The sequence below is a fragment of the Rhinatrema bivittatum genome, chromosome 13 (genome assembly GCF_901001135.1).
Source record: "Rhinatrema bivittatum chromosome 13, aRhiBiv1.1, whole genome shotgun sequence".
NCBI lineage: Eukaryota > Metazoa > Chordata > Amphibia > Gymnophiona > Rhinatrematidae > Rhinatrema > Rhinatrema bivittatum.
In genome coordinates, this window is record NC_042627.1 from 12173831 (window position 1) to 12195871 (window position 22041).

The window sequence follows — 22041 nt, forward strand, 5'->3', positions numbered from 1 at the left end:
ATCTGATTGTGCAGGTAAAACTTATTTGGCTAACTTAGGATATCCAGTGGTGCTACAAAGGCCCTCAGGCCATACCTAAATCCCCCCTCCCCCCAGAGCTTTGTTAAGCCTTAAGATGGGGCCGGCATTGATGCCAGCCCTGGTACTGATTTTCGATAAGAGGCTCAGGCTGCCTCCCTTCCTACCCCCTCCCACAAGGAATCATAGGGGTTCCCATCCCCTCATCCCTCTGACCCTCCCCAATATCCCCATTACCTTTTAGATCCAAGCTGGGAACAAGGGACCTTCTGCCCCGCTCTCGGCGCCTTCAGCACTGCTCCGACAGAGGCAGCGCTGGAAGTGTAATCTCACTTTGAAGATACTCTAGCTTTGTTAGCCATCTAAATGATTTTTGAATATTAACCGAATGACTGGAAAATTGGGCATCCAAATGGCAGATGAAATTTAATGTGCATAAGTGCAAGGTGATGCATATAGGGAAAAATAACCCATGCTATAATTACACGATGTTGGGTTCCATATTAGGTGCTACAACCCAAGAAAGAGATCTAGGTGTCATAGTGGATAACACATTGAAATCGTCGGTACAGTGTGCTGCGGCAGTCAAAAAAGCAAACAGAATGTTGGGAATTATTAGAAAGGGAATGGTGAATAAAACGGAAAATGTCATAATGCCTCTGTATCGCTCCATGGTGAGACTGCACCTTGAATACTGTGTACAATTCTGGTCGCCGCATCTCAAAAAAGATATAATTGCGATGGAGAAGGTATAGAGAAGGGCTACCAAAATGATAAGGGGAATGGAACAACTCCCCTATGAGGAAAGACTAAAGAGGTTAGGACTTTTCAGCTTGGAGAAGAGACGACTGAGGGGGGATATGATAGAGGTGTTTAAAATCATGAGAGGTCTAGAACGGGTAGATGTGAATCGGTTATTTACTCTTTCGGATAGTAGAAAGACTAGGGGGCACTCCATGAAGTTAGCATGGGGCACATTTAAAACTAATCGGAGAAAGTTCTTTTTTACTCAACGCACAATTAAACTCTGGAATTTGTTGCCAGAGGATGTGGTTAGTGCAGTTAATATAGCTTTGTTTAAAAAAGGATTGGATAAGTTCTTGGAGGAGAAGTCCATTACCTGCTATTAAGTTCACTTAGAGAATAGCCACTGCCATTAGCAATGGTTACATGGAATAGACTTAGTTTTTGGGTACTTGCCAGGTTCTTATGGCCTGGATTGGCCACTGTTGGAAACAGGATGCTGGGCTTGATGGACCCTTGGTCTGACCCAGTATGGCATGTTCTTATGTTCTTATGTTCTTCTTAACCTCACTTACAGGCCAATGCAATAAGATGTGTGTTAAAACAGGCGCTCGTATTGAGCGCCTGTTTTCCTAACATGCATGTAGCAACCTCTCCTGGGCCCCCGATACTATATTTTAATAAGCCACTGCATTAAAAAGGACGCACTGGGGAAGAATTATGCATCCCTAGACTCAAACGCATGGGACGCCCAGGAGACGAGGCTGTGCACGCACATTGCAACGGGTGCTCAATAGGAGTGTCCATTTTATCCCGCTTCAACTCAATTTCTGGACGCCAAATATACACGCACAATAGCGATATTGTGTGTTTATATTATGCATCCAGAATTTTTTTTTCAGCAAGCCGCTGCCATTATACCTTTATGCTTAAACACTGTAAGCAGTAGGTGTTTAAAACCATCTCCGGGGCTAGAGTTAAATTTGCCGTGTTGAAAACTGCGTGTTGAGCACCCAGCGATTTTCTGCAACGGGGGGTAATAACTAATAGCCTCATCTACATGGAATTTACATGTCAGGAGCACTATCAGCTAGCCGTTTGTTTAAGTGTACGTTTTGGACATGCTAATCTCCTTATTGCCTCGGAGGTTGGTCTAACGCATCCAAAACATACGTCCAACCGCGCGTAAACCTGTGCGCTAGGCTGAGTGCACGTTATTGCATTGGCTCAATTGTGTGACCCTTTTATGGTCTTATCTTGCTTTCCCCTTTTCTCTTTGTCCTTCTGTCTCTCTATTCATTTCTCTTATGCTCTCTTCTCCACATGCCGAATAACTCTTTCCGCAGTAGCTCCCACATCTCCTCCATTCTGAATTCACAATGCATTCAGGTGGTTCAGCATGTGACCTAAAAACGTTACCCACCTGCTCCGAGGTGAGTATTACATTTTAAATAGCAGGTGGAGAAGGGCATGCAACACTATTTGCTGTGTAGCTACTAAAGCCTAATTTTCAGCTCACGTACGTCACTTACATGCCTGCATGCAAGAGATTTAGTGTATGTGCACTAATGTCTTTATAGACTTGTTTAGCATGCTAGGACCTTAGTGCAAAGGATCATAGAGTTTTAATCTAGCCGGATAGAAAATGACCAAAAAGGACCTAACATCTGTGACCCTTCAGTGGCTCATGTAAAATGAGACGCTGGTTCCACTTTTATTCCTGCTGTACAAGTATTCGCATTCATTAAAAAAAAACCAAAAAAAAAAAACCACCATTACAATTGTAATCTTGATTGACAGCAAAGAAGCCAAGTCCTAAGTGGACACTGAATGTGAACGCTCTTCTTAGATCCGAAGGTGTTCCCGTGCCACGGGGCACGAAGAAAGTCCATTGGCAGGACAGTACGGTGAAACTAGCGCAACTAAGCATCTGTTTTGTAGAGGGTTTCAGCTTTCGAGAACACGGGTGATGTCATTCTGATACCTTTACTGGCACAAAATTTACTGGAAAACATTTTGAAAAGAAGTTGGAAGATAATAAAAGAAAGCAAACACCATTCCAGAAAGGAGCTTGGAAGTCAAACAGAGAGGTGGAGGGCACTGGGTCCGATTCGGCTGATGGTGTGCGCACATGGCCAGCTTGCTCATGTGCTCAGACCCTTCCAGCCCCCCCATGCATGTTGTCTGCTGTGCAGAACAAAGGATGAGATTCAAGCGTTTGACCTCATTTCCTCTTGGCCCAGTTCCAGAGACAAAGCAGGAAACAGAGTATATATATTTGCTTGTCAGCTAGCAATACTAAACAGATGTGAACTTTATGGAAAAAGGAAGGTCAGATATACATTTGCTTAGCCTTCTTTCTTCTGCACTGTTCTGCTTTACCCTGTATTTGTCTTTCTCCCTCCTTTTCCTTCCCTGTTTCTTTTTCTTCTTCCTTCCTTTTTCTTTCTTTCTTTCTTCCTATTTTCAGAAATCTTTGAGGGTCATTTTCAATATTGTGCATGATGCAGTTCATATACGCATAGGTAGCTGCGCCTAAAGTTACGCCTGTGTTTTATAAACTGGCAGTGAGCTGGAAAAGATGGCAAATAGATAGGGGGAGGCCCAGGTGCCTCGTTTACCGGAGGCTAAGAAGCCGGCCTCGCATACTTTTTGGGCAAGTGGCTGCACTCAGTACGACAGGCGTTTTCATCCTTCTGGGGGGCATCCACTTAGGCCCATTTCGAGTATTTCTCATTTGAGCATTTCTCATTCTGCTTCTCAACCAAATGAAAAATAGTGCCAGAGCAATAATATGCATGTTGTCCATGGCGCTGTCTGGTACGAAGCTGACTGAACACCACACTAACGCCAGGGTCAGGGTAGGCGGTAAATATGCAGGTTAAAGACGCGTCAAATAAGCTGGTTAAAAAGGCGATAATCTGGGCGCACATTACTGTATCGGAGGGAATAGCTAAATTGATCATTAACATATCATATACATGCTGCGGGCGGAGGTGGATACGCGTCCATTTCGATAAGCGGTAAGGACGCGTAAAACCGGATACTGAATCGCGGGTTCGCCTTACGCGTCCATATTGTGCATCCAAAGCGGGTTAGAAACAGGGTAACCGCAGCCGCGCTTTACTGTATCGGCCCGTTTGTGAATTACAGTAAATTAAGACCCATCAACCCCTCACCCCCCCCGCTACACGTCAAGTGAAAATACACAAAATCCAGGGACTTTCCCATGGGGTCTTTGAGATTTTTTTTCCCCCCACTGTTTTTATTAATGGGATGCCCTGTTCTTTGGGCTTCCAGCTTAAATGGGACGAGCCTCTGCTGGCGCTCTGGGACCATCAACCGTCATTTGCAATCGCCCCAGTCTGAAGGAGGCCGCAGACCATGACGCTCTTTGGAACTAATACACATGCACCTGGAATCCCACCCCTTGGGTATCATTGCTGTGTGATAATTGGGACTCCCTCCCTCATGAAGCTTGCAGATGCTTCCTCCACAGCTTCCCCAGCTTCTTCTGGCCCAACAGGCACAGGCGTAGCCTGGAATATCAAACTTCGGTCTCCTGGATAGCAGTACCATTATGTCATCAAAGCAGACTTTTCCCCCTGATTATAGCAGATTGGATTGTCGTGATCACGCCACTAAACATTGCCCACAGGGAAAACCCCTGGGAGTTTGGGGGGGTGGAGTTTTGAGTCATGAAGAACTAAATTTCACCGCTCTGTTGTACATTAATGCGATTAGAAACAGCCGAGTGCATGAAAGTGAGAGAGTATTTTTACGCTCTAGAAAAGTCTATGCTTGCGAAGCTGCAGGCAGGGTCCTAAGCTTGAGTCGCAGCTCTGGATTCTTTAACCAAATCAGTCTTTCAGATCTTGAAATGGTCTTTTGTAGGTCGATATTAAAAAAAAGTGCTTGTCCAGCTAACGTTTGGAATTAAAATGTGGCAATTCAAAATTCCTGCCCCGGGCCCCCAGTTCACCAGCCTGTCACTGAAGAAACCAATCCCTGAACAGCCCTTACTGACCGGGAAGCAGGCGATCACCATTCTGTCCTGAGTTCTGAATGGGGTAGTGAAGTGAAAAAATGAACATTAACTTGCCAGTACCTGTCAGCTAGTCTGGCGTGTAGTCTTAGGTGAATTGGGAGGAAGGAAGAGCCTCTTCTCCTCCCACGCTGCTTTGGGGACTTATGGGGAGGTGCGAGAGAGTCATTTTTGGCCCCAAGCTTTTAAAGGTAGGGGATCAGCACGGCTTGGCCTGACAATTTTTAAAGATATTTTGGGTGGGGAGGGGGGGGGGGTGTTGTGTGTGTGAGAGATGGGAGTTATTCAGCCCCCACTAATATTTTAAAAGATATTTATTGGACAGGAGTGGGGGGGGGCAGGGGGAGGGGGATATCAGCCTCTGCTTGGCAGCTAGTTTTGGGTTTTTTTGAGTTTTTTTAAATATTCAGCAAGCTGGTGAGCAGTAGAGTTACCCGGATAACTTCCTATAGGTAACTTTAGCTGAGTATATTCAGTGGAACAGTTATCCAGATAAGCTCTGCTAAATTTTCAGCTAAAGTTATCCAGGTACCTATATCTGGATATCTTCTCCAGTCTCTGCCACTCTTCTGACATCTCCCAAGGGGAGAGTTTGTTGAGACTTCTCTCAAGTGGAGAGCACTCAGTCCAGTTGAAGCCACATTCTGCATTTGTGAAGATTAAGGACATTTTCCAAGGAGTTAAAAATGGATATCCTCTCCTCAGAGGAGGGGTTGGACTGTGCCAAAGCTCATTTTCAGTCCTTAGTATAGCGCTTTGAGTTGCTCTGCTGGACAAGTGTGACACAAATTAATGATAATGATGATGATGTTGAGAAAGTACCCAGGTAGTTTCTCTTTGAAACTTAGCTGGAAGGTCCACAGATATGTCACACTACCTGGGGCTTTTGAAATCAGCTTTCTGTTGACTTGTAATGAGGGATGGGTGAATGTCATTCTGTGAACTGAAAATCTACAATTCTGGCAAATAGGCATCTGCCCACTTGAATCTCTCTTTGGTTGGAAAAACTTTATGTCGTCTTGTGCACAGAGTCTGAAAATATTCCTATTTATGGTCAAAACTGGCGCTATTTATATTTGCAAATCTGTAACTAGGGCAGGTGTTGCTGTGTGTCCTCACTGTGTTTCTCAGGGCGATCCTCTAGCCACAATGAATATGCATGAGAAAGATTTGCATAAGGTGGAGGATGTGCATGCAACTCTATCTCATGCATACTCACTGTGAATATCCTGAAAACCAGACTGGCTAGGGGGGGTACCCCAGGATCGGCTTGAGAAATACTACTGTAAAGGGGTCGTGAGGAGAATGAACCTTTCATCTCTCTTTCCTTCCAGGTACCTGAGACACAAGTAAGAACTTGCTTCTAAAGAGCATTCCCTCACAGTTGGTAGATGCATATGGCAAGTTGGTATCAATTTCTGCTAATCATTTCTATCCAATCACAAAAGTGTGAAATTTCGCTTTGCAAATTGATTTTTTATTAAAAAAAAAAAACAAAAAAAAAAAACAAACTATCAACCTATCCCAATCATGCCACAGATTGAATGTGCTGCGGATACCTTCTGTTTGATTTGAGGTTTGGGGTTTTGTGTAAACCAAAGCAAAGGAAGGCAGCACACCAGATCTAGGGCAGGGAAAAAAGAATGCACACCCAACTTTTCAGTCCTGCAAAGGGATTTTGCTTAGGACTTTATCCCAGTTCCAGACCTTCAGGAATGTGTATATATATATTTTTTTTTCTTCTTTTGCTGTATCCCTCTTCCTGAGTCCCACAGTACTCCACAAGCATGGCCTCTTCAATACCCTATTGTGAAAAGGCCAGGTCCTAGGAGGAGCAGCACTCCCTCTCTGGATGGCTGGCAGGGAACAGAAAATAACAGCATCTTGCTCTAGGACTTTTTTTTTTCTTCCCTTGCTGACAGCATCGCTCAGCTGATGTGCGGGACAAGAGCCAAGCTGCACTGAAAAAGTCAATCCCGTGTGGGCGGAAATTTCTCAGCATTGCCTATTAAAGAGTGATGGGAATGGGAAGACCTCACTCTGCTGCCCTTCAGGAGCAGCCAGAGCTGATGCTTTTCCAGCTGAGTTTTGCAAGATGTTTATGGAACAAAAGCCAGCCTCCTGGGGTCATTAATCTCTGGGCCTCCTGCCTCAATGGTGATGACTTCACTTTCCATTAATGGCTCATTCTTAAAGAGTGAGATTACTCCATGGACAAGAATAACAAAAATAAAGCAGAAGAAAACAAAGCTGGAGGTTTAACTAATGTTTGCCATTAAATCCTTGGCAAGAGGTTTGCAAGAATGTAAACCAGAGCATGAGTGGAAAGGTGGATGGGAGATTTATTGGTTTTCCTTTATTGACTTTTGTTTGTAAGAAACGTGAGTCTTCTCTGAGAATCTGGGAATGTTTTAAACCCAAAAGAAAAGACTCTTGACCATTGAGACTGCCTCAACTTGGAGTTTGCCCTTTGAGATCTAAGTAGTGAGTAGCAGCCTAAGATAATTTGGATTAGTCCATATGGTATTTGGAGACTTCAATCTTTGGGGGCTGCAAGCACATTTGACTTTAAGGATATCTGCAGAGAATATTCATAAAGCTTATTTGCATAGAAACATTCTAACTGAAAACAGCTGTGCCTCTTAGACCCAAATCCGAATGGGTACATTTTCAAAAGCTTAAGTCAAGTTTCATAGGTGCCAACTTTTTAAAATGATTGCCGGTGCCAAACTCAACACAAATTACCTCTCCCTGGACACAATGAAGGAATTTACTGAATTGAAACATAATGCAAGAAAGAGACCATGTGGCATATCTAGTGTGCCCATCTCTATAACGCCTACCATTCCCTCAGAGATCCCCTATGCTTGTCCCATGCTTTCTTGAATTCAGAGAGTCTCCCCCACCTCCACTGGGAAGCTGTTCCATTTATCCACCACCCTCTATATAAAAATGTAGTTCCTTAGATTACTTCTGAATATACCCTCTTTCACCATCATCCCATGACCCTCGTTCCAAAGTCTTCTTTCTGTTGAAAGAGGTCCACCTTCTGTGCATGGATACCTTGGAAAGTATTTAAATGTCTCTATCATGTTTTCACTATCCTGCCTTTCTTCTGGAGAATACATATTTAGATCTTTGTGTCTGTCTACAAACAGTTTCACAATGAAGACCACTGACCATTTTAGTATCTCCCTCTGGACTGATTCCACCCGGTTTATATCCTTTTGAAGGTGCGGTCTCCAAAACCGTAGACAGTATTCCAAATGAGATCTCACTGGGGACCAATTCAGGGGCAATCTCACCTCTTTCTTTCTGCTGACCATTCCTCTCCCTATGCAGTCAAGCATCTTTCTGGCTTTTGCCATCACCCAAATCTACCTCTTTGGCCACCTTATGATCACCCCCAGATCCCACACCTGTTTCATAGTTAGAATATCAGTTTGTTTTGTGCATGCCTAAAAATACACCTGTAGATTTGTAATTAGGCACACTAAGGAAAATGTATCCAACTATGTCTATTTACACTTAATATCCCACTCGTTCAGTCTAGCAGGACTACCCAAAATGGCTTACCATCAAACTATTTCTGAGCCACTAAAACCAGCCATTAATTAACTTGAACATTAGACTTTTAGCATGCAGGCTAAAAAATAGGCTAATCACTGATCAGAAGGACCGGCATCCTAACATTTAACATGGGGCAGGGGGGTCTTGTCCTTGGCGTATCCTCACAAAATAGCACCCTAGACGCCCCCCCCCCCCCCATTACCTATACAATATGTTCCCCAGCCTCTGATATCCAGTGTCATCCTCCCCCCCCCCCCCCCCCCCCGTCCACTAAAATGGCAAGGTTCTGGTCCCTGCTTTCTGATTCGCTACTTCCTCCTGTCCAAAGAGATAATGGAGCTCCAGCCACTATGCCATGATTTGTTGAGAAGAGCTGCTAGGCACCACCATTTTGTTAATTAGAGCAGAGCCAGCAGGAGACGTTGGCTGAAACCTTGTGCTAGAGAAGATTTTGGGAGATTTGATGGGTAGACGGGTGAGTAGTGTATTCCAGGTTGGGATGGAGCATCAGACACTGGGGACCAGAGCTCCATTATTTTTTTTAGGGGAGAGGGATATTTGACGTGGGGAACTGGAGCCCCCATTGTTGTTTTGTGTGGGGGCAGATCATGTATCAGTTATATTTACATGTATAACTCTTTTGAACTGTATATTTCTCTAATGCTAGCGGTGAGTAATAAAATAATATGACCAAGGAGTTTAAAAAGTACAAAGTCGGCTAGGAATGAAGGTGTCTGCATATACTTTTCTTCAGATGGAAGATGCTGCACACAGTACTGATGCTTCGGTATAACTCAACATTTACTTATTACTCAGAGCACAAGAGGGTATCACAACTCCTTTTATGCAGAACCCATGTACGTTGTACGTGAACCACTGCGTGCTTCACGGGTCATGTGGACACCGTTACGCGTGGGAAAATCTGCATGTTATTGAGCAGCAGCCTGCACTCGCCTACCTCCCTGCCTAGGTTGCCAGGTCATGCTAAAGACGATTCAGGGTAATTTTTTTTTGTTCCTTTCTGTTTTTCAGGTCTTCCTGATTTAGTACCGGACCCCAACTATGTTCAGGCTTCGACCTACGTGCAGAGGGCCCACCTGTACTCCCTCCGCTGCGCTGCCGAGGAGAAATGCCTCGCCAGGTAAAAGCATGTGCAGCAGCCCCTTCCCGATTCAGCCAAGAACCTTGGTCTCTTTCTCTCCCCGTCTTGTTCCAGCGCTGTTACTTCTCACTGAGGTGAGGTGAGATCGGGGCATGGTGGTGGGACCTTGCCCCAACAGTCTCCGTCTGGGTCGGGGGCAGTGTCCTCCTATCCAGGCCTCTGCCACCAGAAGAAGGGACCTGAGACTCGTCTTTTAAAAGACCCTTTCTATTGGTCAACAAAGGGTATCACAACTCCAAAGATTCCAATAGTGGGGGGAGATGTTGTGTTGCCTGCAGGAGCCTTTACAACTTACAAAATGTTTGGATTCTCTAGAAAGGCCTTTTCCTTTACAGAAGGTTGTGCTAGGATCATGCAATGTATTTACTGCTATCTACATGCCGCCAATGCCAGAGGCTCTAGGCGGCTTACAGGAAAACATTTCTTAAAAAATGAAAAACATACAACATAAATGGACCTCAGTGACAAGTCTCATTAAGATCTAAAAATAGCATACAATATTGTTATGGACAAATTTCATAAGGGCAGGATATTTTTCAGATGTGCGGGAACCGCACTGCTTTAGGTACTGAGAGTGGGTTCTTCATAAGAGAGAATCTCCTTGCCTCTGGGGTTTAGGTTTTAGAGCTAGAAACAGTTAATGAAAGCAGAGGTAGATGGGCAGTGTATTAGTATCTCCTGCTAGGAAGGCGATTTTCAAAAGCATTTACCCTCTTAGACAGGTGTTTACTGGGGAGAAAGGGCTGAAAAGGATGGGTAGCTTCCACAGCACGCACACGTTTAGCTGTATGAAAAAGAGATGCTCGCGTGGGCGTCTTTAGGTCTGGAGAGGAAACCAGCGTGCGCACATTGCATTTACATTGTGACACCCCCCCCCCCCCTCGCCAGTGCCCAAACAAATATCAGGATGAAAGTACATGCATGTATTTAACATTCACAAATAGCAGGGGGAAAAAAAGTACGTACACACTTGTAACATGCACATTGCATTTGCCGATTTTGAAAGAAAAACAAGGCAAGTGGTTTCTCTTTGAATGTTTTCCTAAAGTTGGCACGTTAGTAGCCCCTATGCAGTTTGCAAGTCTTCGGGCTTTCTGAACACTTCCCCCTTTTAATGAGCAGCTGTCTGCCTCTCAGTGCATCCATTCCTGATGCTGGGAATGGTTTGCTGGCGGGCAAGGACCTTCCAAGGTGTACGTGCATTCCTTTCTCAACGGGTTTCTGAACGGTAAACACATTTCCAATCTTCTGGGGCCTGGCAGGCATTTTTACCCCAGAGGATGCCTCACTTTCCCCATCTGAGGTGCAACAGGGCTCGGGCGACTTCCAGCCGAACCAGAATGCGAAGGACAGCGCCAGACAGTTCAAACCCGGTGGCAGAGTCTCAAAGGCGGGACGCCTGCCCTCTTGTTGCCAGTTAGCCAAGGGCAACATGAAAGAGTTCAGCATAGCAAAGCGAATCAAGTCATGGGTTTATCACCCATGGTGGGAAAGCCAGAAAATTGGAAAATCAGATCTATACCTGCAACAGGGAACAAACGTTCACTCAGTCACGTCAGACAGATAGGGATTCTGTCCTACAGTTCCTCGTCATTGCTACTCACCGCAGAACGACATGACTTCATCATGATGCTTCGGGGGCTTATTTTGCAGTCTCTTAGGGGTTCATTTTGCAACTGCACCCAAGTTACACCAATTTTTCAAAGCTAACTTTGGCATGTAAGTTCCAAGTTCCACTTTCCCTGTTATAATGTAACTTTTTGCTTTCATTGTTTAACTGGTTCCCCCTAGTTTATTGTAAACCGGTACGATAAGACTTGGTTCTTGAGCATCGGTATATTAAAAGAATTTAAATAAATAAATAAATAAATAAATAAATAAGTTCCCTTTGAAAATTATCCAGGCGCGCAAGTACACCTGCTATCTGGTGCACATAGCTTTTGAGGAGAGAATTTACACGAACGCTATTTAAAAATCAAAGAGTGTGTGGGGAAGTTCCCTGGAATGCCTCTCCCGTACGCACGATAAAAGTACCCTTATTCCGTGTGTATATATATGCTTGTAATTTTACGTGCATGGACCATTTCTGTGAGTAAAGCACACTCTCTTTAGAAGTGTTTAGCAGCCGTTCATGGGGAAGGAGGACCTGGATCAGTCTCTGCTTACGACGTCAATGTACAGCGTTGCACTGGGAACAGCACTCGACAGTAGCATCCATGACCCCAGTCAGAGCGGTGGTGGCATGAAGGTGCAATATAGCAGTTATTATTTCTCACCGGCTAATGAGGAGGATTTGTGGGCTGCTTCTTAGAGTTGTCTTTAAGCTGCAGAAAGTAAAATTGCTCCACTAGGTTCTCGTTTTTCCCTTGAACTCTTTCAGCACTGCCTACAGCGCCGAGGCCACAGACTACGACATCAGGGTGTTGCTGAGGTTCCCGCAGCGGGTGAAGAACCAGGGGGCCGCCGACTTCCTGCCCAACCGCCCACGCCACACCTGGGAATGGCACAGCTGTCACCAGTGAGTATGGGGAGGGGTTGGCAGTCAAAGCCGGACTGGGGCCAGAATGGGGGATGGGGGCATGGGTGGAAGGTGCTGATATCCCAGAGGCTGCTAGAGTACGTGCAGCGGATATGTCTAACTTTTTAATTCAATGGGCATTGCTTTATCACCAGGGCTCTGATATACTAATCCTTTTCTTCCATTCTGTGTCTATTGGGAAATTGCTTAAAAGGTCAAGATTCAGAGGGGTTTCCTGGCAAAGTCTGGGACATCGCTGGACAAACCACAGGTTTTAAACTTCCCATCTCTGACCATCTCCACCTTATCTGGCTAACTCTGGTCATGCCAGAGAGCAGTTCTGAAGTGAGCCAGATACATTTATTCAGCTAACTAACTAGGACTTTATCCAGCTATATTCAGCAGAGCACCTAAACAGCCGTGTTCTGCTAAATAATGTATGGCAATTAATCCAGCATGTAAGACAATCAATCAAAAATAGACTCTCAGAAAAATCTCAAGTGGAAAACAGTGAGCAATAATCACTATAAAAAGAACTGTATGTCCACATAGATTATCCAGTAACATCAACACCCATTGGTGGAAAAACAGAATTTTTGTACTCATATAACTGACCTCATATCAATAGGCGTATAATGTAATGCTAGATAGCATGTAGATAATGCGCCATTTAGTATAATCATGGGTCAATAGTGCATGAGTGTTTTTTGCTATGCTTCATGAGGTAGTCCAGGAAAATCCCAAAATAATAGCAATAGTCACAGAAAATCGTTATAGATAATATTAATTTCCAATTTAACTTAGCTTTCATTAGCTTTCTTTAGCGTGAAGAAACGCCATGTTGTTTGATGGAAGAGGCTCAGATGTAAACAGTCCGACACAGGATCCGTGTTTCGGCTTTGCCTTCATTGGGGGCTGAAATATAATGATTCCACATGTTTATTCGCCCCTTCAAAAAATGTAGGAGATTTGGGAGGCAAGACTTCCTTTGAGTAAATCCATGTTGGCTGTGTCCCATCAAACCATGTATATCTAAATGTTTTGTGATTTTATTCTTAGTAACAGTTTCCACGATTTTTACTGACACTGAAGTCAGGCTCACCGGTCTATAGTTTCCAGGATCACCCCTGGATCCCTTTTTAAATATAGGGGTTACATTGGCCATCTTCCAGTCTTCAGGTGCAGCAGATGATTTTAATGATAAGTTAAAAATTTTTACTAATAGTTCTAAAATTTCATTTTTTAGTTCTTTCAGAAGCCTGGGGTGTATACCATCCGGTCCAGGTGATTTACTACTCTTCAGTTTGTCAATCAGGCCTTCCACATGTTCCAGGCTCACTGTGATTTTGTTCAGTTGATCTGAATCATCACCGTTGAAAACCATCTCTGGAATGAGTATCTCCCCAACATCCTCTTCAGTAAACACAGAAGCAAAGAAATAATTTAATCTTTGCGCCGATGACCTTATCTTCCCTAAGTGCCCCTTTAACCCCTCGATCATCTAATGGTCCAACTGACTCCCTCACAAGCTTTCTGATTTGGAAATATTTTAAGAACATAAGAAATTGCCATACTGAGTCAGAACAAGGGTCCATCAAGCCCAGCATCCTGTTTCCAACAGTGGCCAATCCAGGCTACATGTACCTGGCAAGTACCCAAACACTAAGTAGATCCCATGCTACTGATGCCAGTAATAGCAGTGGCTATTTCCCTAAGTCAACTTGATTAATAACAGTTAATGGACTTCTCCTCCAAGAACTTATCCAAACCTTTTTCAAATACAGCCACTGCTATTACTGGCATCAGTAGCATGGGATAAACTTAGTGTTTGGGTACTTGCGAGGTACTTGTAGCCTGGATTGGCCACTGTTGGAAACAGGATGTTGGGCTTGATGGACCCTTGGTCAGACCCAGTATGGCATGTTCTTATGTCCTTATGTAGTCTCGCAAGGTTCCCCTGCAATTTATCACAATCCACTTGTGATTTAACTACTCTGAATAATTTTGTTTCATCTGAAAATTTGATTACCTCACTCACCATATTCCTTTCCAGATCATTTATAAATATATTGAAAAGCACTGGTCCAAGTACAGATCCCTGAGGTATTCCACTGTTTACCCTTTTCCACTGAGAAAATTGACCATTTAATCCTACTCTCTGTTTCCTGTCTTTTAACTAGTTTGTAATCCACGAAAGGACATCGCCTCTTATCCCATGACTTTTTAATATACTTAGAAGCCTCTCATGAGGGACTTTGTCAGTCGCCTTCTGAAAATACAAATACAAATATAAAATTCAAATACAAAAAGGTTTTATTTGAGTTTTTTCCTCTACAGCCAACTTCTTTTCAAATTCTCTCATAGCCTGTCTTATCAGTGTCTTACAATTATCTTGTCAATGCTTATGTTTTATCCTATTTTTTTCTAATGGATCCTTCTTCCAATTTTTGAATGAAGATCTTTTGGCTAAAATAGCCTCTTTCATCTCACTTTTTAGCCATGCTGGCAATCGTTTGACCTTCCTTTCACATTTCTTAATGTGTGAAATTCATATGTTGTAAACTGTCATTTTACAGAATTCATGTTATGATTCTGCACTTACCTCTGCAGCGCAGGAGCCGTGGACTTTAATCTTCAGCACGGCTTGGAGCCACACCTATCAGGACCCTCTTGTGGCAGGGAGTGCCACCGACGCTCTCTTCAGCTTCACGGCTGAGGCCGCAGTCCCCAGGCTTTCCTGGTGGCTGGAGCTGCCCTCGGTGCTCCCAGCAGCGGCAGGAGCTGCTGCTGACATCGGGGCCTGTGTAGAGGCCCGGCTTCTCCCTGCACTGCTCCTGCAGCATGGCTGCTGGCCATAGTTCTGCATAGTTCCTGCTTCCTGTCTCCTAGGTCGCGGGCCGTGCCTCCTTCAGAGATTTAAAGGGCCAGCCTCCTGGCCCCATCTGGACTCCTCCCAGGGCGTTTCCTGATCTTCAGCCCTATATAAGGGCCCAGCTTCCAGTCCTTGGTTGCCTTCGCAAGGAGTTAGTTCGTCTCAAGGACTTCTTGCCTTCACTCCTGCTGGTATTTCCTGTTCTTCGTGGGATCCCTCATCGTTCTTCATGTTTCTGGTCTCTTCCAGATGTTTCATGGTTTTCCTGATGTCTCGTGGTCTTCCTGTGATGTTCCAGCTCCTCGAGCCCTCCAGATGTCCATCCCGAGGGTAAATCCATTTAGTTCGGTTCCTGTTCTTGGACATTGGAGCCTCGGTCAGTTGGGTTCCTTCCTGATGCTTCGTCTCTGCTTCTGCTTCCTGGACCCTTGGTTCCTCATGGCTACCTTCTCTGGCTTGTCATGGCTTGTCTCATCACCTAGTGGCATGGGCCAGCCTTCTTGTCTCGCAGCACTAGTCTCCGGAGGGTCATCTTCACTTTGAAGCAAAGTCTCGTCTTGGTCCCATGTTTCATGCCTTAAGCCAAGTCTCGCCTTGGCCCCCTTCCCTTTGCTCGATGCCAAGTCTCATCTTGGTCCCTTACCCTGGAATTTGTCTCGGCCCTCGGATGTTCTGGTGGCTGCACCATCCATGAGACTCTGACTGAACCTGTGCCATTCCAGTGTGGTCCAAGACCAGCCACTGGCGACTGTGTAGGGCGTGCCTTGGTACAGGCTTCTACTGAATCTTCGCCTTGTTCCAGCTTCAACTACCACGTATTCGTCTGGAGTCTGCCTTGTACTCAAGCATGGTCTGCGACCAGTCCATGGGCTGTGGGTTGTGTAGGGCACGCTGCATTGCAGCCTCAAACCAGTACTTGTTCCTAAAACCTTGATCCTGAGTCTTCGTGCTCAAGCTTCTCGTCTGAGTCTTCACATCTCAAGCTTCTCATCTGAATCTTCACGCCCCAAGTCTCCTGTCTCAGTCTTCATGCTCCAGAACCTTCATCTGCCCTCGTCTCCTGTCCGGCCTGCTGCCATTGCCGTTCCCAGCGGCAGGTCCGAAAGGGCTTGGAGTAGTTGGACAACCACTCAGAGACCAACCAAGGGTGGTTGGTCTCACTGAAGTATGCAGGTCGGCAGGGGCCTGGGCTTGGTCTCGACCCAGACACGGATGTCTCACCAGCCTCTGTGTTTCCCCGGAGCTCCTCTCTGGGTTCACCGAGGTCCAAGGACACACATCTCCTATTCTCGAGCAGCAGCTGCTCATGGCATCTCTTGCTACATCTAGCCAAAGCCTGCGTGCGCATAACAGAGGGCTAAGGCCTCTCAAGACCACGCTCTCTGTAACAATCCATTTACTAAAAAGACTAAAACCTCTCCTATATCCTAATGACTTTCTCTCTGTATTAGAAGCCTTAATTTTAACAGGCTTATATTATTGTAACTCACTTTACCTAGGACTTCCAGATACCACCTTACGCCCGCTTCAACTGGTTCAAAATGCTGCTCCTCAATAGTTTGCTTATGCTCCTCACTACGGTTGAATCAGCCCCCATGTCACCTACGCTCTAGTGACAAAAACTACTTGCAAGTCCCGACTACTAAGACAGAGAGGCTAGATATAACTAGGAAACATGCCTTTTCTGTGGCAGGCCCCATATTATGGAAATCAATCCCAGATTTGCTCCAACTCTTATCAAACACAAAAGAGTTCAAAAAGGCATTAAAAACATATTTATACTCTGCTGCATTCAACAGACTTTAGGCATGATGACAATCGCTCCTTTGTCTTTTTACTTTATACTTTTATACATTCTTTGTACTGTTTACTTTTCTTTTATTTACTGTTTATTTTAATTTTACCTGATGTATCGCCTTGTTTTTTTATTTATATTTTTAGTTTGCTTTGTGATTATTTATGTTGCCTTATGTAATCCACTTAGACATACCTAATTGTATAGACAGAAAATAAAAGATTTTTAAATAAATAAATAAGGACTGTGCTTCTAGGATGGTATTATTTAACAATGCCCATGCCCGTTGCACACTTTTTACCTTTGTAGCTGCACCTTTCAGTTTTTTTCTAACTATTTTTCTCATTTTATCAAAGTTTTCCTTTTGAAAGTTTAGTGCTAGAGTTGTGGATTTACTTACTATCCCGCTTCCAGTCATTAATTCAGATTTGATCATATTATGTTCACTATTGCTAAGTGGCCCCATCACCATTACCTCTCTCACTAAATCCTGTACTCCATTGAGAATTAGATCTAAAATTGCCCCCTCTCTAGTCGGTTCCTCAACCAATTGCTCCATAAAACTGTCTTTTATTCCATCCAGGAACTTTATCTCTCTAGTAGGTCCTGATGTTTCACCTACCCAGGCAATATTGGGTAATTGAAATCTTCCTATGAAGGTCCAAAAAATAATAAGCGTGTCAATATGAATATCAGTAACGATACAAAAAATAAGATTTTGATACAACGTGTTTGTTCTTTGCTATTTTTAATCGTTGATCATTGGACAAATTAATACTTTAGATTGGTAATTGAAGTCTCCCATTATTACTGCACTACCAATTTGGTTAACTTCCCTAATTTCTCTTAGCATTTCACTGTCCGTCTCACCATCTTGGCCAGGTGGATGGTAGTATACTCTTATCACTATTCTCTTCTCCAACACACAAGGGATTTCTACCCATAAAGATTTGATTGTGCATTTTGTTTCATGCAGGATCTTTATCCTGTTGGACTCTATGCCATCCCGGACATAAAGCATCACCCCACCACCAAGATCCTCCTCTCTGTCATTGCAATATAATTTGTACCCTGATATAGCACTATCTCATTGGTTATACTCTTTCCACCATGCCTCTGAGATGCCAATAAGTTTCTCATCATTCACTGCTATACATTCTAATTCTCTCATCTTACTTCTTAGACTTCTGGCATTAGCATACAAACATTTCAAAGTGTGTTTTTTGTGTGTATTAACATTCTGCTTTTCAGTTGACAATGATAAATTGGAATCTTTTAGCTCAGGTGAGTTTTTAATTATAGGCATTTGGACTACTTTTCTTATTATTGGAACCTCACTGTTGGGTTGCCCGAACTCTAATGCTTCATTAGTATCCTTCGAAGATACCTCCCTCCGAACCATGCGCTGCTGAGCGACTGTTGGCTTTCCTCTTTGATTTAGTTTAAAAAGGAGATAGATCAGCTTTTAAAGGTTAGAACCATTAGCTTGATTCCACCCTGGTAAGGTGGAGCCCATCCCTTTGGAAGAGACTCCCCCACCCCCAAAAAGTTCCCCAGTTCATTACAAAACTTCCTTGCACCATTGTCTCATCCACGCATGGAGACTCCAGAGCTCTGCCTGCCTCTGGGGACCTGCGTGTGGAACAGGGAGCATTTCAGAGAATGCTACCCTGGAGGTTCTGGATCTAATCTTTCTACCTAAGAGCCTAAATTTGGCTTCCAGAACCTCCCTCCTACATTTTCCTATGTCGTTGGTGCCCTTGTGTACCACGACAGTCGGCTTCTCCTCAGTACTGTCTAAAATCTTAGCTAGGTGACACGTGAGGTCCACCACCTTCGCACCAGGTAGGCATGTTACCAGGTGATCCTCACGCCCACCAGCCACCCAGCTGTCTACATTCCTAATAATCGAATCACCAACTATGATGGCAGAGGTAACCCTTCCCTCCTGGGCAGTAGCCCTGGGAGGCTCGTCCTCGGTGCGAGAGGACGATGTACCACTTGGAGAGCAGGTCCTTACTACAGGATCATATCTTTTACTAGCTCAGTAAATCAAAGTTTATTTTCCCATAACTCAAACAGTCCTACAATCTAAAAATTATAATAAAACAGAGCATAGCATAAAACACATAGGCATAGTATGGAATCTGTTAAATATTATGAAACATTTCTTATGCCTTTTTAATATAAAAAGACAATTTAGGGAGAAATGCTGAATTTCCAAGAATCTAAAGCTCCTGCAATGCTGCAGAAGGCATAATGGGTCTTATTCAATAAAGATTTTTTTCCCATAGGCATAGAACGCACGTGAGGGGGGGAGGGGAAAATCCTTTTTGAATAAGACCTTGTGTTGGAAAATTAAGGTACGAATGTCAGGCACAGAAAGAACACTGGAGTAGTAATTGAGGTGGAAAGTTCGGACAGCTGACTGTAGGTGCCTGCTAAGAGAGGAAACGGGCTACGAGCCTGAAGTATATTGTGATATTGGAAATGATTTCTGGCCATCCTTCCGTCAGTGATAATGAATGGTAACCGCAAATCCAAAGAACAGAACCAGTAGGACCTCCGAAGGTCTGGTTCATGCCCTTCTTCCAGGAAAGGATCCTTTCTATATATAGCTTTTCAAATATTTGCCATTCCAGACAAGCCTATGAGCTGACCTTGAAACAATTGTTCCTTAACTCCGCTGCATCAAAAAAGGGATAAATGCCTTGAGGGGTAACAGCAAGACTTCTGTCTGAAAGGGAACTGAGCATAATTCAGGAGAAAATCAAAGCAGGAATGCAAGCAGTGCCAAGCAAAATCAGAGACCCCTTTTAAATGCTACCTAAAGTATGAACATTTCAGTGAAGCCTTTTTTATTTAAGAAATCCCAGACTAAAACAGTCTGTTGAGGCTCATCTGGCCTGGGTGGTATATCTAGTGGAATCTGGAGAATATTTGCCAACAAGCTTGAAAGTATTAAGTTCTGATGTGTAATTAATATTCACACAATGCACCCTGTATGTGCAGCATGTGCATAATTCCAGTTATTTACAGTGACAGTGAGTTGATGCTCTGAATCAGAGCAGGCGTCCCAACCTCCAGCTCTGTGCTCTAATCCTAGATTGCCCGTCTCTTTTTCCTATATGCTCAAGGTCTCCTCTTGTTGAATTTTTTTCTAGGCACTATCACAGCATGGATGAGTTCAGTCATTATGATCTGCTCGATGCTGCGACAGGGAGGAAGGTCGCAGAAGGTCACAAAGCCAGCTTCTGTCTGGAGGATACAACCTGCGACTTCGGGAACCTGAAGCGCTATGCCTGCACTTCACACACTCAGGTGAGGGAATTATGATGGGCAGTGCTGCATGCACAAAGTGGATAGCGTTCAAACAGATACGCACGGCAGCACGCACGTGTGTATGTGGCCGCGTACAGTTTTTAAAACATTCTTATTAAACGTGTTGAGGTGTCCCCCCGATACAGACACCGTGTTTCGCTGAGGTGGCTGCACCGGGAGGGACAGAGGAATTGTAGTTCAATCACTAAAACCGAAAGAAACTTCATTATTGAATAAGGACATAAACATAGATGGGTTTAAGCAGCAAGAAACAGCAATCGGGTACCTCTTGCAGACACATTCAGTTCATATCAGGTGTCCGTTCCGACAAAACTTAAAAGACACCGACAAGGGTGCCACATATCGCTAAGCCAATCATAGACTGTCACATGATGCATACGTTGACCAATCAGTTCACAATCAGTGATGTAATCGTTTAAAAGCCAAAATCAGACATGGAGGAGTAGTCTGGTGGTTAGAGCAGTGGGCAATGAACCAGGAGACGAGGGTTCAAGTCCCACTTTACCCTCCATTGACTTAGTTACAAACTTAGGGGTCATTTATCAAACTGCTATATGGTGTTTTCACATGAGAGAGACTAGCCATAATGCCATCATACTAGGTAGATATTTATACCTCTATATGAGGCCTACCTAGTTACTCAAGATGAGGTTTAGGTATTAGTGTAGGGGGTTAGGGGCCACTTTGACATTCAAAGTGAGACGTATGAACAGAACAGTGTAGTGCAGAGAGAGAGAGAGGAAACTCACCCAAAGATGAGATTTGAGCAATGTTCTCTCAACCTGGACTCTCTACCTGGGTAACATCAAGCTAGGTTGAGAGAACACTGCACAAATCTCATCTTTGGGTGAGTTTCCTCTCTCTCTCTCTCTCCCCCAGTGGTATAGAAGGGCCCTGATAGCTAATTGTAAACCTCTGGGATTTGGGAAATTACCTACATTACCTGAATGTAATCTGCTTTGAAGTGCAGAATGCAGAATATAAAAAGCTAAATAAAAAAAATATATTATACACAGAGTGTGGATTTACCTCCTATTGGATTATTTCAATAATAGTTTTACCATAGTATTTTATAACATGCATGTATGTTTCTCCCACAACATATGCACAGATACATGCAATAGAGATGTGAATCGTGTGATCGATCGTCTTAATGATCAATTTCAGCTGGGAGGGGGAGAGAATCGGATCGTCGCAGTTTGGGTTTTTTAAATATCGTGTAAATCGTGTAAATCGAAAACCGGCACACTAAAACATCCCTAAAACCCACCCCGACCCTTTAAAATAAATCCCCCACCCTCCCGAACCCCCCCAAAATGCCTTAAATTACCTGGGGTCCAGAGGAAGGGTCCCGGTGTGATCTTTTACTCTCGGACCTCCCTGCGTTGTAGAAATGGCGCCGGCGCTACCTTTGACCTGTCATATGACAGGTCAAAGGTAGCGCTGGCGCCATTTTGTCCCCCGACGTCAGGAGCGTAGGAGAACGCTCCCGGACCCCCGCTGGACCCCCAGGGACTTTTGGCCAGCTTGGGGGGGCCTCCTGACCCCCACAAGACTTGCCAAAAGTCCAGCGGAGGTCCAGAACGACCTCCTGCAGTCGAATCGTGTTGCCGTATGGCCGGCGCCATTTTGCAGAGTCTGTAAACAGCAGCAAGGCATGAAATAAATTTGCATACAGTGGAGGCAGTGCATGCATATTCATTATGGATATCCTGAAAACCAAGCCTGTTTATGGTTCTCAAGGACTGGAGTTGGCCACCCCCTGACATAGAGACGGCAACTGAAACGTGTTAGACCAAGATGACCTCACAGTGCTGCATTTTCGTAGGTTGGTTTGAGTGCTGGCAGTTAGTGCTGTTTTGATATGGGAGGTTTACTGTATTGTAATTGTAGTTCAGTTTACTCATGGCTTTCTTAGTGCCAAGCTCACACCCAACGTGCGTTACAGTAGGCCTCATTTCATATGAGTTCCAAG

The 22041-nt window shown here is 44.3% G+C and overlaps 1 protein-coding gene across 1 annotated transcript in view; it reads left to right on the forward strand.

Moving 5' to 3' along the window:
* The window catches only part of LOXL1 (lysyl oxidase like 1), a 35395-nt gene that overhangs the window by 7643 nt on the left and 5711 nt on the right, over positions 1 to 22041 (forward strand). Inside the window, exons 2-4 of the mRNA XM_029575239.1 lie at positions 9410 to 9518; positions 11920 to 12057; positions 19889 to 20045. Coding sequence (XP_029431099.1) covers positions 9410 to 9518; positions 11920 to 12057; positions 19889 to 20045 — 404 coding nt within the window. The remainder of the gene's footprint in view (positions 1 to 9409; positions 9519 to 11919; positions 12058 to 19888; positions 20046 to 22041) is intronic.